The 15,996-nt window shown below is 35.8% G+C and overlaps 2 protein-coding genes and 2 non-coding genes across 4 annotated transcripts; all 4 read right to left on the bottom strand.

Annotated features, from left to right (window-relative positions):
- Positions 1-285: 285 nt before the first annotated feature.
- On the bottom strand, positions 286-403 carry LOC142177695 (U5 spliceosomal RNA). The gene has a single exon (XR_012706262.1). It is a non-coding gene; the product is annotated as a U5 spliceosomal RNA (small nuclear RNA).
- A 2,553-nt stretch (positions 404-2,956) lies between these two features.
- Positions 2,957-4,400, bottom strand: LOC107761606 (putative carboxylesterase 17). Its single transcript, XM_016579847.2, has one exon. The coding sequence runs from the start codon at positions 4,105-4,107 to the stop codon at positions 3,106-3,108; it is 1,002 nt and encodes a 333-aa protein (XP_016435333.1). The 5' UTR covers positions 4,108-4,400; the 3' UTR covers positions 2,957-3,105.
- TRNAR-CCU (transfer RNA arginine (anticodon CCU)) lies at positions 4,360-4,432 on the bottom strand. The gene has a single exon. It is a non-coding gene; the product is annotated as a tRNA-Arg (tRNA).
- A 747-nt stretch (positions 4,433-5,179) lies between these two features.
- LOC107761605 (SPX domain-containing protein 1-like) lies at positions 5,180-7,158 on the bottom strand. The gene is made up of 3 exons (NM_001324722.1): positions 6,883-7,158; positions 6,309-6,435; positions 5,180-5,622 (listed from the first exon to the last, which is right to left on the bottom strand). The coding sequence occupies exons 1-3, from the start codon at positions 7,156-7,158 to the stop codon at positions 5,180-5,182; spliced, it is 846 nt and encodes a 281-aa protein (NP_001311651.1).
- Positions 7,159-15,996: the final 8,838 nt, after the last annotated feature.

Here is a 15,996-nt window from a genome sequence, read left to right as displayed (position 1 = left end):
AGAAGAACAATTTTAAGGAGCATTGGAACTATAATATAACAGAGCAAGTTAGGAGTACCTGTTTAGTTTCCAATTTAAAAATAACAGAGGATTTCAGAGGTCCTTAAAACAGTTATCTACTACAATGTTGCCGGTTTCACGGTTAAACACTAGCCCCTACTTTCTGCAAGATTCTGCAACCAGTAATATTTAACTGAAACGTAGGATTTACAAAAAGATATACCACAAAGCCTCATATTTATTTAACCTAAGTAGAAAACGAGTTTTAGTACTTGAATTGTTAGGGGAACTCAATAAAGAGAACACCCTCCAAAAATAGGCATATGCCACTAAATGCAGCTCACACACGGTATTCTTTAGTAAAAGGCGAAAGAATAGTTCGCTTTGTGCTCACTGCGTGGCTGCGTGATTTCTACAATGTCAATGCTTCCCTTTTTATATTGTTAGAATGTTTGGTTTTACTCTTTCTTATCGATGTGGGACGCGTCTTACTCCTTTTTGTTCAACTTTATGAATTCAGTACATGATTGACTATCATGTTGACCGTAGTTTTTACCATAATCAGATCTTGGTTCTATTGGAATCACCATACTGTTACTCTTCAAAAATGTCAGCCAAGTTAACTATGACAACTTCATGACCAAAAGGATTAAGGTAATGAGTGCTAAAATTGGGGTGTATTCAGGTAGCGAGTTACTCTTTAACAAAGGCAGAGGCTATTCGATCAATGTTAGGTGCTTCTGTGCCTCTTAAAGAGGCATCCATTAACTTTGTGATTCCAGCGTCAAGGGGTTTTGATTCGTTGAGTTCGCTACGCGGATATCTGTTTGGATTCTTAGCTTGGTCCGAAATGTATGTTTACAAAGTCATGTATGAGACATTAATCATGACAGGATCTCCCATACTAAGAGACCCAAGAGTTCGACAAGAGGCCGTCAATCTTTGCGATACTAATAGGGCTGTTAATGAGTCAGATTATCCACAGTTTTTCCACTACACTGGAGGAAGAATTAACTGCACAGACAAAGCTAGAGAAGAGTAGATTTCCCATTCTCTTTGCTGCGGCTCAAAATCTGACGCCCTATAGACAAAATTCAAACTTTGTTACTACTAATTTGTCTGAGCAGGACAATCAGCTTGTGAGGGAATTAATTGAGATTCACAACAGGGAAATGTCCAGGCCTGGCCGTACTATGCCTATCACAACAATAATCAACGATCTCACTGCTGACATTGAAGTTGACTGATAATGGTGTTTGTTTGGTTGACGCTTATCATTAGGCGTGCAAAGTTATTCTTATTGGTTTGTTGCATCAAAGTTGAAATAGTTGTTTCTGTCATGCGCTTGAATGTGTGATTTGATTAATTAAGATTGCTTATGTTTTGACAAGAAATGGAGTAAGATATTATGCCTCCACATAATATCAAGCCAGGTAAAGACAATATTGCATATCCGCAACTTCATATTATGAACATACATTTAGGAACATAACATTTGTTTGTGAATGTTGTGTGGTTAATAAATGATACTTTTTTAACATCCATGAATACCATGATTGACATGTATATTATTTACATTTTGGCAAGCAGTGATTTTCTAACAACCATCATGTTGGTAAGCACCTTTCTTGCATTGTTTGAGAAAAATGCTGGTACCTGAATAAATAAGATAAGTGTGCTAATAATGAAATAATAGATGGAGAAAGTAGTAGTGAGAGAATTAAAGTAGTTAGTTGCAGTTGCTATACCAATTTAAAAGAACTAATTGATTACCTAATAAACTTTGGCGCAGACGTGTAGATTTAGAGTTGTGCAGAAGACAGACTTGAGTAGTTGGAAAGAAGGAAAACAGGATGTCTGATTAAGTATAGGCATGATCAGGATTCTGAAGAAGACAGGCTTCCACAGCTTTGTACATAGCCAATACCCTCTCCTTGCCTGCTTTGATTTCCTCTTCATTCAGCTTGAAATCACCTTCAGTGTGGTATTGACTAGTCACTTTAGAGATAGAACCACCATCCGCCGATTGCTCATTAAGTTATCTTTTCAAGCTTGTCTATCAAGGCTTCACCTTTGATCAATGTGTATTTGTACATTAATGTCTTCTCGTTAAGCTCATCAATACAATAATTTATAGACAGAAAGTTGCTACCTTCTTATTTGCTTTATGCTTCCAACACCGCCAGCACCTTGCGCAAATTCGATGCTTTTAATAGCCTGTGGCAGCAGCTTTGGAATTAAGTTATGGGAATCAACAATGGAAGCCTAGAAGATCCTTGATGGGGAGACTGGTGAAGTGTGCTCGTCGGTGAAAGTGGTGATGCCCATGATCAGCTTCTAGTAGAAAACTCAAAGATGTTGTAAATAGCTAGGATGGAGAGGTTTTCTTGGATGGAAAAAGCTTAAGGAGTAACAAGGTACTTATAGGCTAAAATGAGAAATTATTAATTCTTGAAGTGTTTCCCATTGCAGATGGAAAACCATATTCTTTGGCCTGTCTTGTACTGTTTTTTTTTATAAGAACATAAGTTAATAATGCTTCCAAGACTTTGTAAAACTGCTCTTATCCATTATAATTTCTGGAGTCAGAACACAGTGAATCTGGTTTTTCCCCACTGATATAACTCCATTCCTCTGCTCTATAATAAGCTGCTGGAATACATTTTCCGTCCATTAACCTTATGTTCTTAATCGAAAATTGGCTTCAGAAGATTAAAGTTAAATTTAAGGATCAATCTGCTTTACCAAATTGTGTTCAACATTCTTAAACTGCAACGAAAAAATAAGACATGAGGAAACAAACAAAGATCAGAAATTTTTGCATGATGGTAATTGTCTCCTAATGCGCAGAGCCAGTTGGAAGTAAATTTAACTAGAAGAGCCAGTACTGATACAACATCAAAAACAACAACTACTTGATAGTATCATTGTATTGAGTCCCATAAAACAGGTGAAAAGATGAAAATTTAACTAATTTGTCAATGTCTAAAGATCACCACAAGTAGTTATTTGCATAAAGAAAAAGAAAGAAGAGAAATTGAGCGAAAATATTGTACTAAAGCATCTTCAAACTGCTTCAAATGACTATCAAGACCATATGGAATTCTAAAAACTATGTATGAAATCGCTCATTTGTTTCTGAAGCAAACGGGTTGCCTCTGATTCAGGATAAAACACATGATAAACATGAACCTGTCCCTCAGCTTCAACCAACTCCACTCTTTTCACACCATTCTTTTTCAAGAATTCAGCATACTTTACTCCCCTTTCTTTCAAAAAGTCCGAGCCAGCAACGAAAACTATCACTTCTGGAAACTGAGAAAACTCAGCGGCAGACATTTCAGCATTCTCAAAATTACATCCAAAATAATCACGGTTTGATCCTTGGGGCAAGCTCAGCCCCCAAAACATGTCGTTCATCTCCACTTTCCCGGCTGATCCATTAGCCATCTCTAATTCTGTCCTCTTTTCACTCCCAAAATAGGGATGAATTGGCAGCAACCCCTTAAGTCTACCACGAAAATCTTCATTTCTAGTCGCCCGGATAGCAACCTGATGAACTATATTGCCTCCAGCACTGTCCCCCGAAAGAAAAACCTGAGAAAGATCAGCCCTTTTCAGCCATGGTTCATATTCTAAGTTCTTGATCAGCCATTCCAATGCAGAATAACAATCTTCATAAGCTGTAGGAAGCTTATTTTCCGGTGCAAGGCGGTAGTCTACTGAAAGGATGATAGATTTGGAAGCAACACTTAAATCTCCAAGAAAAAGATGGTAACCAAGCCATGTAGTTGAGCCAATGCAAAATCCACCACCATGGAAATAGAGTAAAACAGGAAGCTGCTGGTTAATAACTCCTGATTCAGGAAAATCAGGGAGGTATATTCTACCAGATATTGGCTTTAAAGGGTCAATGATCACATCTTTGGACTTGTATCCATTGCATGGTTCAATTGATGCAGTGGCAATTTCAGGCTCGAATCGCTTAACTGAGCCATCGGAGAAAACTTGGATGTAACCAGGTGCTTCTGCAACTATGGACATCTTTTTTGGGGATGTGTTTAGATACCACTTGCTAATATGGCTTGGAATTGGAAGGTATTGCATTTTTCTGGGATTTATATAGAATTAATGGTTGGATGAAAAGTAGGGGAGATTTTGATACTAGAAGAAAGATAAATGAGAAGAAGATGGATAGTTGGTAGATCATACAAATTGCAATCAAGCTTGAAAAGAGGGAGAATGATTTTACAGCCTATATTCATGAAAAGGAAGTGAAGGTGGAATATGCGGAAGAAAATACATCTGTTGGAGTTGGTGAAGTAATCCAGTGAAATAAACAAAGTAAAAAAATGGAAACGCGCCAGGTAGGGGTCGAACCTACGACTTTCTGCTTAGGAAACAGACGCTCTATCCACTGAGCTACAGGCGCTTTTGTTGGTCATTTCTCTTAATATGTATACACACACACACACACACACACACACACACACACACACACACACACACACACACACACACACACACACACACACACACACACACACACACACACACACACACACACACACACACACACACACACACTAAGAGAGCCTTCCTTAAAGTATCTATCTATTTTGTCAAGAAAGCATACAATAATCATCATCTTAAGATTTTGGAACAATGCCTTCCTCTATTGGTTGTGTCAGATGCCGTAATTTATTCGGAGAAAAAAAAGCTAATAAATTATCTAGGGATCGAATTGAGAAATGCAAAAACTACAAAAATATTTACTCTATTTGATGCAACGAAAAAGGAAAAACTAGAAATTATTCTGGGCTTTGATAAGCTGGTATGTCTATCTTACCCAAATTACCCTCAAACCTATCAAATTCTGCCTCCAATACAATCAACAACCTTAAATCTATAGAAGAATTAACTTGAAAATTCCTTGAGCCAATAGCACTGGACTACAAATGCTGTAGACGAGTCACAAGTGTACATATTTGATCAGGTAACATCTCTACAAGATACACTGGAAATCTAAAGCTATATTTCAACTGTAAGGTAATGTAGTCGTGGCAACTGCACTCATTGCTTCTAGATGTACAAGCACCTTAACTGGAAAAAAACAAGGAAAAACAGCAAAGACATATATGTACTATGTAGAGAAGCTTGTCACAGACACAAGTGTCCATTACTTTGCTACTTGTTCGGCCACTGGAATATTCTTCCAGATCTTGTCTAGCTCGTTGGTCTGCATTGGTGGCAAAGAGAACGCGCTGACAGTTGAACTTCCGCTACGAATCTCTTGCAAGACTCTCAGTGCTGAATATGTAAGTTTCAAGTACATGTTTTCCATGTTCTTTATATCTGCAAGTTCTTCAGGAACTTTAACTGGCTTCTCTCCGCCACCTCCTTCTCCTCCTCCGCTACCTCGTGCAATACCTTCTTCTGCTTCTGGGACTTTAAGCGGCTCAGTTTGGTATAAGAGGTGACTAAGAATTGTATCACACTCCTTTATTAGTTTATTTAGAACCTCAGTTTTAAAGAATGGCTCCTCGAGCACCTTTTGGATGAAAGGCAAACGAATAAGATCGCCACTGAGTTTGTCATATTTCTTTAAGATCTTCACTACTCCTGTGGAAAGCAAAATTAACAAAGCGAAATAATAAGTATAAACATAAATATTAAGTTGAGGGAAAAACTATTCCGATCATATCAGCATGAAGTTGAGGACAACTGAGAAAAGAAGAAGAAATCTAAAGTTTTGAGGAGCCAAAAATTCTTCAGAAAAAATTGAGCCACAAATTCCTGACTGATTAGCAATCAGCTTGTAACATGAGCCTTAAGAAAATCAATAGATTTATCGTGTCCATATATAGTAACAGAATTTGATCAAATGAGCTTAGCTGAGATACAGTTAGATAGGAACTCTTAATCTTGGCCGTACAGATTAGAATGCCCCAAGTTCTTTAAAAAATCTCATTCAAGATTACAGGCCATGCTCCAACAATCTACAGCTCATAGCTCACGTTCGCACACATTAAGCTAGCTAAGAATTTTCATTAATTGACAGATCCTTCACATAAACTGATCTACTTCTAATTATCATAACTCTACCAGCATCCTCAAGCTGTCAGAATCTCTTTTTTCATTGCTTTCACAATTTAAGATGTAAGAATATAAATCTCATAATGAAAGTGGAACATTAACATGTTCAAGAATAGTTCCATTTACAACATGGAATTCCATCCGAATCAGCCTACTTTAAGACATTAGTTAACACTGTTGACCCAACAAATAGAAATATCAACGAGTGGTACCTGTGTAGTTAAGAGCACTGTAATTCTCTAACAAAACCATCTCTCCGTGGAGATCCACGACGTCCCTACCTACTCTAATCAGCTCTTCATTTGTCTTTTTCATCTCAGCTACCATCTCTTTCAGAACCTGCAATCAACCAAAGGAAAGACAAAAACCAACTTCAGTCTCTTGCGTTAACTCAAACAGGGCAACAGAGGCATATGGGTTCGAGCTCGAAATTCTACCACATCCAACATGATTTACTGGGTTCAAAATCTATTATTTGTACTAATTTGGTGAAACTTTTAACACATATACAATATCTGAGCTAAAGCTACTTGGCTCGATATGAACTCGCAACATGCCATATTCCCAAACTCAATTACCCACCTAATATCAAAGGACTTGATTATCATTTCATTATTAATTGCCTAATTGCAAAGGTACCCAAGAAATTCAAACAATAATAGGTTAACCAAAAGTAACATGATAAAGGCACACAACAAATAAGCTACCATTCAAAATTAATCAGGTAACCATAAGAATAATAGGTATAGGAAACTTGCAAAATAAAAAGGGAAACAATTAAGATACCTTAAGCTGAATAATATAGTCCTCTTCTTTCTCCATAAAGAAATTGTTAAACTTCTCAATCTCCTCTTCCAACAGCTTCACAAAATCATTCACCTCCTTCGTAACAACCTCCCCCTTATCATCATCATCCACCTTCTGCCTTTTATTAGGCCTATCACCATCTTTAGGATAAATCAACTTCAATTCTTTCTTCAGATCCTTATAATTCAAGAACTTGTCTTGCCATTCAGGCAATGTTTCCTCTATATGGGCCTTCAATATTTTCCAGAACTTCATGATCCCTCCGAGAAAATTCAAGATTTGATTTTTCTGAAACACCCAATACGATAAAAAGTTTGAAAAACTGATTTTTCAGGAAACCCAATATAATTAAATTTCAAGAAAAGATCTCTGGCAAAGTATATGATTGAAAAAATGGAGTGAGAAATGGAGAAGGATAATAAAGAAAAAGAAGGGTATATAAAAGTAAGAGGTGTGTGGTGTGAGAAGTTAGCATACACGACGAATATTCGAAGCATGAATTCCCCCACTGGGTTAGAGGGGAATTGGCATAAAAGAGGAATATCCAAATTGGATATGCTGGCTTTCGGTGTTTAAATACTCTTTGGTTTGACCGTTTAAAGTAGTACTTCCTTGTCTCGTGGTGCCGTTTTCTGTTCGGAAATAAATATTACCTTTTTTATATAAAAATAATTATTTAATTTTTTATTTTACCTTAATATAATGATTTATATTAATACAAATAGTTTTAGTAATTTTCTTTACTTTCTTTTTGGGATTTCCTCTCAACAACAACCATAATTCAAATTCCAAATGTAGTTGAAAAGGATAAAGGTTAGCGTATTTAGATTTAGTGAGATATGTTTATTTCAATAATTCAATTGACAGGTTGAGGTTTGAGTTTTATTAGAAGTGCGTACGTTCGTTCTCTTAACAAAGTGGAGTAAAAAAAAATTAATTAAAATCGAATACAAAACTATACTTGAGCATGTTTATTCTAGCACTCAAATAATAAAAGTATTAATATTCAGTCCGTACATGAACAGTACCATCTATATTTGCAGAATTTGATATTCTTTGTTTAATTATTAAGTCTCGATACTTTCTCCTTAACTGTTACGTAGTATGTTATTTTTTCAATAAAACTTTGCATTATTTTACAAAAAAAGAATATTCCAAGCTTGAGCCACCCCCACCCCCCAAAAAAAAAAAGATTTGGCATAATAAAAGGAATATCCATATAGGATATGCTGGTTACGGTGGTTAAATACTCTTTGGTTTCACCGGTTGACGTAGTCTTTGTTATGTAGTTAACATTTCTGAGGCCAATACTTATGTTTTCAGTAATTTCTTTTTTTATCTTTTCAGTAATTTTCTTCACTTTCTTTTTGTGTTTTCCTTTTAACAGCAACTATACATCAATTCAAAATTAGATGAAAAGGATAAAGGCTAGCTCATTTAGTGAGATGTGTTTGATTTAAATCAACAGGGTGAGATTTGAGTTGCATGAGAAGTAAGTATGTCTTCTCTTCACAAAGTGAAGTAGGGAAAAGGACTCATTAAAAATTTCTTTTATAGTATATTTGAACACGTTTATTCTAGCACTTAAATAAATAAAGTACTAATATTCAGTCCGTACATGAGCAGTATCATCTGTATTCTGTCGATCTTGATACTTTTTTCTCAATGTTATAAATAAAGTACCAATATTCTGTCCGTACATGAGCAGTATCATTTGTATTTTGTCGATGTTGATACTTTCTCCTCAATGTTAAGTCTCGATACTTTCTCCTTAATTGTTAAGTTATTACGTCAATATGATATTTGTTTTCAAGAGAATTTGCATTGTATTCAAAGATTGTTGAAAATATTTTTGGAAAAAAAAAATTCTTCAATCTTTCAAAAGTTTTTTATCCAAATACCATTTAGAGATTTTCTGTAAATAATCTTTCAGTTTTTGTGTTAAATGGCATTTAACTGGAAAAAATCGAAAGTCTTTCAGTTTCCATCGTTTTCCTACAAACCATCCTTCTCCTTTTCCTATTTTACTTATGAGTTCGTCATTTTGTAGTTGTTTGATCTTCGAAGTTTGGAGTTAAAACTCATAGTATAAATTTAATAAAATAATATTCCTTGGACTAAATCGGACAATGGGCGGGACAAATTCAGGATATTCTTAGTGCAATGAGGATATTCTTAAACCTAAGTTTTAGCCAGTTAAAACGATTCCTAGTCAGAAAAATAGGGAGAAATGTTGTCATACAAACTGAATCTCGTAAAATTTAGAAGAATTATATACGATAGTAATAAAAAATATTACTGCTACTTAGTGTTGAAAAACTGAGGTGCGTGAGTGTCATAATGTCGTATAATATGACAATTTAGAAGCACATTTCACACTAGAGATTATAATCCAAAGAGAAAGTGTAATTTGCTTTATAATTTACAATCATCCTCCAATTATTAGAAAAAATATGCTCCCTAGAACAACAAACTCCCAAAAGTTTGATTGGTCAAAGATATTTTGTTATTTCAACTAAATCTCTGGTAAATTTAATCTGTTTTGAAATACTCAAGATCTAATGACAAATTACTTCCAACAACAATATTATATTGTACAAAAAACAAACTACTACTTGACACATTCAATATATATATATATATATATATATATATATATATATATATATATAGATAGATAGATAGATAGATAGATAGATAATTAAAAGATTGGAAGCAAATAAAAATCTCATTTCTGAACTAAAGGTGACAAACTAAAGATGACAACGTCTTGGCTTTTGACAACTAGGCCAACTTATTTATTACAAACACTTGAAAATAAAACGATTATTTAATTGGAGTGGCATGTTAGAAGCTAAGCTTATGATAATAATTATTTATAGATGTTTCATATATGATTAGTTTGATCAACTTCTTTAATCATCTTCTGGTCTTAGTTCTTTGTAGTTAAATTTTAATCAAACTGTTCAATTGGGATGGTTGTTAGGAACCCTAGTGATCTGATTAGCATAGCTGCATAGTTATTAATCTCATTCTTAAAATCATAATTTTATTTTTCAATTTGGAATACTTTCTTGTATTAATTTTCGTCAAAATATCAGCTGTTTTGAACTGAATTTTTATAGTATAGTTTTCAATTCTTTCATAATGTAGCCATATAAAAAGAATGAAGAAAGGGTAAGAAAAATACATAGAACATATATAATCCTTCATGTTTCATGTGAGCGAACCCACAGCCCTTACCGTTGAACCAAGACCCCTTTTGTTACTGGGTTCGGCAGTATATATTTATATAGATTTAGTAAATATTTCAATACAAATACAGAGTTCCGAAAAAAATCACGGGGTTCGCCCGAACCCGCACCCACTGCTGTAGCTCTGCCCCTGATTCCAACTGCAATCATTGATATCTTTCTAATGCAAGCCTAGCTTTAATTAAAATTTTCTGAATGCGTCCTTTATTCTACTATTCTATTTGTGCGTAGGAGTTTGGTAAAATTTATCTGCCAGCGAATACTCATACCAAATAAATAGACTGCATAATATGTGTTTGTATAGCACTTTTTTAACTTAATCATGGCTAGTTATTATATATTTTTACCTTATTAAACCACTTAACTATAGTAAGTTAATATAGTTTGGTATAAATATTTCGTGCCAGTAAATTTTAGGAGAAGAGTTTGGATGTCTGTTACCTATCCTGAACATTTATTATATACTACTAGTACATAACTTGTAATTCTAATAAGCAACTTTTGTCCTTTGTAGCCATAATTTAAATAATATGAGGATGTTTGTATTGGCTTTTAAGCTGGTCAACTTAGCGTTTAAGCTTCTTCTTTTTTTGTATTTGACACAAAATTAAAAAATAATTAAAATAAGCCAAAAGTCATAAGTTGATCAACTCAACTTTGACTTTTTGACTTAACATCTATTTCTATGTTTGAGCAAGTATTTTGCTATCCTATCCTTTATAATTTTGCATAATTTCAACACTATGTGCCCTCAATTACAATAGCCCTAAACTATCATTTCTTCTCTTTCATTCTTCTTTTCCACGGCCATTCATCCCATCTGTTCTGTATAGAAACTTTTAATGAGACTGGATGCAGTGGTATTGTAACGACCTGGCCGGTCGTTTTGAGAATTTAAGTCCCGCCCGATGGTATAAGGCCCTGAGCAGCTTCATATTATGTGTATTGACTTGCGTGCGTGGTTGAATTCAGTTACCGGATGATTCAGAGTGATTTGGGACACTTAGTCCCTAAAACAGAAGCTTAAGTCTTAGGATTTTGACCGTAGTCGGAACTATGTGAAGACGACTCCGGAATGGAGTTTCGTCGATTCCATTAGCTCTGTTGGGTGATTTTGGGACTTAGGAGCGTGTCCGGACTGTAAATCTGAGGTATGTAGCTGATTTAGGCTTGAAATGGCGAAAGTCGAATTTTTGTAGATTGGGACCGGAAGTGGACTTTTTGATATCGGGGTCGGAATGCAATTCCGAGAGTTGGAACAGCTCCTTTATGTTATTTGAGACTTGCTTGCAAAATTTGACGTCATTCCGGGTTGATTTGATAGGTTTCGGCACAAGTTTTAGAAGTTGAAAGATTTGAAATTTATAAGTTCGATTCATGGTGTGATTCGTGGTTTCGACGTTGTTTGATGTGACTTTAAGGCTCGACTAAGTTTGTATGGTGAATTAGGATTGGTTGGTATGTTTGGTTGAGGTCCCGGGGGCCTCGGGTGAGTTTCGGGTGTTTAACGGATTAAAAGTTTGATTTGTGTTACTGCTAAGTCTTCAGGCTTCTGGTATTTTTGCACCTGCGAAGAAGAGACCGCAAGTGCGAGAGCGCACGTGCGGAGAGGCAAGCGCAGAAGCAGAAAAATGGAGGAGTGATAGGGGTCGCAGGTGCGATGAAAATTCCGCATCTGCGATGCCCGCAGATGCGAAGATTGAGGCGTAGGTGCGAGAAGAGCTGGACTTGATAGTCTCCGCAAGTGCGAAGAAATTGTGCGCATCAGCGGCTCCGCAGAAGCGGATTTTGGCGCGCAGAAGCTAGAGGAAGCGCAGGTGCGGTTGGACATGCGCACTTGTGGTCGCGCAGATGCGGCTAATTATGTGCAGGTGCGGTCACGCCTGGGCAGAAAAGAGAAATCTGAGGGTTTGGTTTCATTCTTCGTTTTTGGACTTGAGAGCTCGGAATTTGGCGATTTTTCGAGGGATTTTCATAGGAAACTTTGGGGTAATAATTCCTAACTCGTTTTTGGTTGTATTCCATTAATCTTTTTGGGGTTGAAATTGGGAAAAATTAGAAGAACTTCTTCTATGAAGATTTCGAGTTTTGAAAGGAGATTTGTGGTCGGATTTGAGTAATTCTTATATGTTTGGACTCGTGAGTGAATGGGTGTTCATATTTTATAATTTTTACCCGATTCCGAGAAGTGGGCCCCACGGGCGATGTTGAGTTAATTTCGGAATTTTCGTTAAAATGTTGATTTCGTTAATTAGATGAGTCTATTATTGTTGTAATTATGATATGTTGGCTAGATTTGGTCCATCCAGAGCCGGATATTCATGGAAGGGGCATTCTTACGGATTTATTGAGCTTGACTCGAGGTAAGTATCTTGCCTAACCTTGTGTGGGGAAACTACCCCTTAGGATTTGAGTTATCTATGTTGATTGTAGTCTGTGTACGCGAGGTGACGAGTACGTGCTCGGACCTATTTGTGGAAAGTTGGCCTTTTAGGGTTCTTATGTCCTTATATTCACTGTGTATGATGTTGTTTTTGATACGTTTGAATTCCTATTTGCTAGTTTCACCTCTACATGCTTTGACTAGAGATAATTGCTTTAGGATTCACTCTTACTGTCTATTTGACACTTATTCGACTTAACCAAAGATTTTTACCTCTTCTATCGTCGTGTTATATTTTTTTTATAACTGCTTATCTTTAATTGAAATCATTATTTTCTCACTCTATAATTGTTTAGTCTTAATTGGAGTTGTGATTATCTTCCGCTGCTTATCCTTATTTGAATTGTTGAATTTTTCTCGTAATTGCTCAACCTCAAAAGGATTTTAGATAACCTATATCTTAGTTGACTTGCCATTATTGGAACTATTTGACTCGTGTTGGCTTCTTATTGTTAACTTGAATATTGTGGAATCGTTGCTACATTTTTATTTTGTTTTCCCTTGTTAAGCTGTTCTCCTTGTGCCTAACATTATTTACTGTGGTTATTTCTTGTGAATGAGTTATACCATTTTTGTGACTTAAATTCTTGAGTTGATTTGCTCGCCGTACTTTGCATTTCTGTCATTGTTGCTTTTGTACTCGTTGTGGTGATTTACGAGGTTTCTGTCGTGTTATAGTTGTTATCTCTGTTGTTTGCGCTGCATATTTAAATTGGGACTACTGACGTATTCTGGGAGATCCCCCAGTACTGCATATTTAAATTGGGACTACGGACGTATTCCGGGAGATCCCCTTATCTTGCATATTTAAATTGGGACTACGGACGTATTCTGGGGGATCCCCCTGTCTTGCATATTTACTTTGGGACTACTGACGTATTCCGGGAGATCCCCCAGCACTGCATATTTAAATTGGGACTACAGACGTATTCCGGGAGATCCCCCATGTCTTGCATATTTACTTTGGGACTACAGACGTATTCCGGGAGATCCCCCCAGCACTGCATATTTATTTTGAGATTATGAAACGGTATTCCGGTAGATTCCCCGCTGTGATTATATCTGTATTCGGGGTTGCAAATCTTCCATGCTCAGGTGTCAGAGGGTGACTTATGCTCGAAGGATATGATTTGAAAAGTTTATATTTGAAAAGTATTTATCTTGAAAGAACTATATTTGAAGGCTAATTATTTGAAAAGTTTATATTTGAAAAGTATTTATATCGAAGGAACTATATTTGAAGATATTTATTTGAAAGGGTTATACTTGAAAAGTATTTATCTTGAAAGAACTATGTTTGAAGGCTAATTATTTGAAAAGTTTATATTTGAAAGGTTTTATCTTGAAAGAACTATGTCTGAAGGAAGTATATTTCAAAAATAATTTCTTATTGGAAAGGATTATTATCTAAAGACCTCAATTTTTTTTAAAAAAACTTACGGGTGAAAGTTTACACTTGAAGGATTTTGACTAATTTATTGGGGTTGTTGGCTGAGACCTGATGTGAAAACTATTGCAGCTGCTGAGTTACTACTTGCCTTTACTTTATTGTGAATTTCTGGATTTGGGTTGTGTTTTCATTCATTCTTCTGTGTCTTATTCTGGTGTTCCGCTGTTACTTGCTGTTTTTTCTTCCTTATTGCAGTTGCTATGTCGTTAGCCATATCTCGGGGTCCTTAGATAGATGTCATGTTCTGTCATCCCTATACTTATACTTGTTCAGTTTATTAGACCAGTGGGTGTCTTAACTAGTCCTCGTCACTACTTCACCGAGGTTAGTCTTGATACTTACTGGGCACCGCTGTGGTGTGCTCATGCTACTCTTTTGCATATTTTGTTTTTGTTGTGCAGATCTAGGTACTTGTTTGTTAGTTATCTGTGTGGACTGTAACTGTGGAGACTCAAGGTAAATCTGCTGCTGTGTTCGCAGGCTTCAGAGTCACCTTCAACTTTTCATTTTGCACTGTTTATTCTTATTTTTAGACAGTTGTATTTAGAAGTTTTCTAGCAAACACTCTGTAGAGCTTATGACTTGTACTACCGGTTTTGGGAGTTTTAAGAGATTCTATTTAAACAATGTTGTTTTAATTATTGTTAGGCTTACCTAGTCCCTAAGACTAGGTGCCATCACGATACCCAGACGGAGGAAAAATTGGGTCGTGACAGGCATAGTCACATATGATGAAGTATGGTCAATTGAACACCCTTCATCAAAAAATTATACTGTGTATATATGAAATTATATTGCATATATGAATCAAAAATTACCTTTTATATACTATATTAAATCTTGAATACCCTTAGCAAAATTCCTGGCTTCGCCACTAACTGGACCAGATAACATTATTGAAATGGTGCCGGGAAAGTGTTTCAAATTTGAGACTGTAATAATATTACATGGATATGCATATGTTAGGTTCGTGCATTTCATTTGCTGCCCAGATTTGAATTAATGGTACATATATTGTATATTGTAGATGAGTTCATCAAACAAAATATTTCGGTAATTCTTGTTGGTAATCCGTGTTTGAAATCAGAAAATCAGAGAAGGGAAAAACGTTAGTTCAATAAACAAAATATAAAATAATTCCGAGCCCTCAAGTTGCTTGTGTGTTCTTAAGGAATTTAATCCCCTCACTGTTGCCCAAGGTTATAGATTAATTCCTCCCAGAATAGAACGGAATAACTATTCTGTAATACTGGCAGTCGAAATTACAGAACTTCAGTGAACTCAATAAACGGAGCAAATCACACTTGACACTTATATTTATTTAGAAAATAATACAACAATGTAGAAAAGAGGGGAGAAATTTTTAGATTTTCCATATTTGCAAAATGAGGCCAAGTCTCTAAATTTATAGACAAAGGAAGGTGATATGAAGAGGTGCAATCCAAAAGGTGCCTATTCCATTTTCCATTCACACCCTTTAAAGAAAAACGCAACAATCCCCCACATGAATGGGGAATGTCCATATGGGTAAAACTATGCATGGAAAAAAATATGTGTGATTCGCAAGTAAGGATTAATCGTATCTGGATAAGTAGGTTTCCCTTTGAACTTTTCGTAGTGAGCTTATGTCGGATATACTCGGTCAATCGGTAGATTTGATATCTTTGAACCGTCGAACTTTGGTGTATACCTAGACAACCATAACTCACACAATCAATACTTAACCGTCTTTGGTTCTCATTGTTGTGTTCGTTTCAGCCATGAACACCGCCTGATTTCATAAGTGCGTAGAGAATTGGCCTTGCAAAATTCTCCTTGAAGCAGCCAATACTTCACACTTACATAGGTGATTCCTAAACGTGTCATCCTGTAGATACACTATTTGATATACCCCGTATCAAATTTAGAAACCATTAAAACCTTAATATTTTATCCTTGGTACTAAA

Source organism: Nicotiana tabacum, chromosome 23 (assembly GCF_000715075.1).
Source record: "Nicotiana tabacum cultivar K326 chromosome 23, ASM71507v2, whole genome shotgun sequence".
In the NCBI taxonomy this organism is placed as follows: domain Eukaryota; kingdom Viridiplantae; phylum Streptophyta; class Magnoliopsida; order Solanales; family Solanaceae; genus Nicotiana; species Nicotiana tabacum.
The sequence above is the reverse complement of the archived record's forward strand: the minus strand, read 5'-3'. Positions and strand labels throughout refer to the sequence as shown.

Bases quoted from the DNA above. Each gene is read 5' to 3' on its own strand.
- LOC107761606 (XM_016579847.2), bottom strand. From the start codon at position 4,107: ATGCAATACCTTCCAATTCCAAGCCATATTAGCAAGTGGTATCTAAAC.
- LOC107761605 (NM_001324722.1), bottom strand. From the start codon at position 7,158: ATGAAGTTCTGGAAAATATTGAAGGCCCATATAGAGGAAACATTGCCT. The intron at 6,436-6,882 runs GTATCTTAATTG...GGTTGATTGCAG, and splicing joins ACTATATTATTCAGCTTAAG to GTTCTGAAAGAGATGGTAGC. The intron at 5,623-6,308 runs GTACCACTCGTT...TGCTTTCCACAG, and splicing joins CAGTGCTCTTAACTACACAG to GAGTAGTGAAGATCTTAAAG.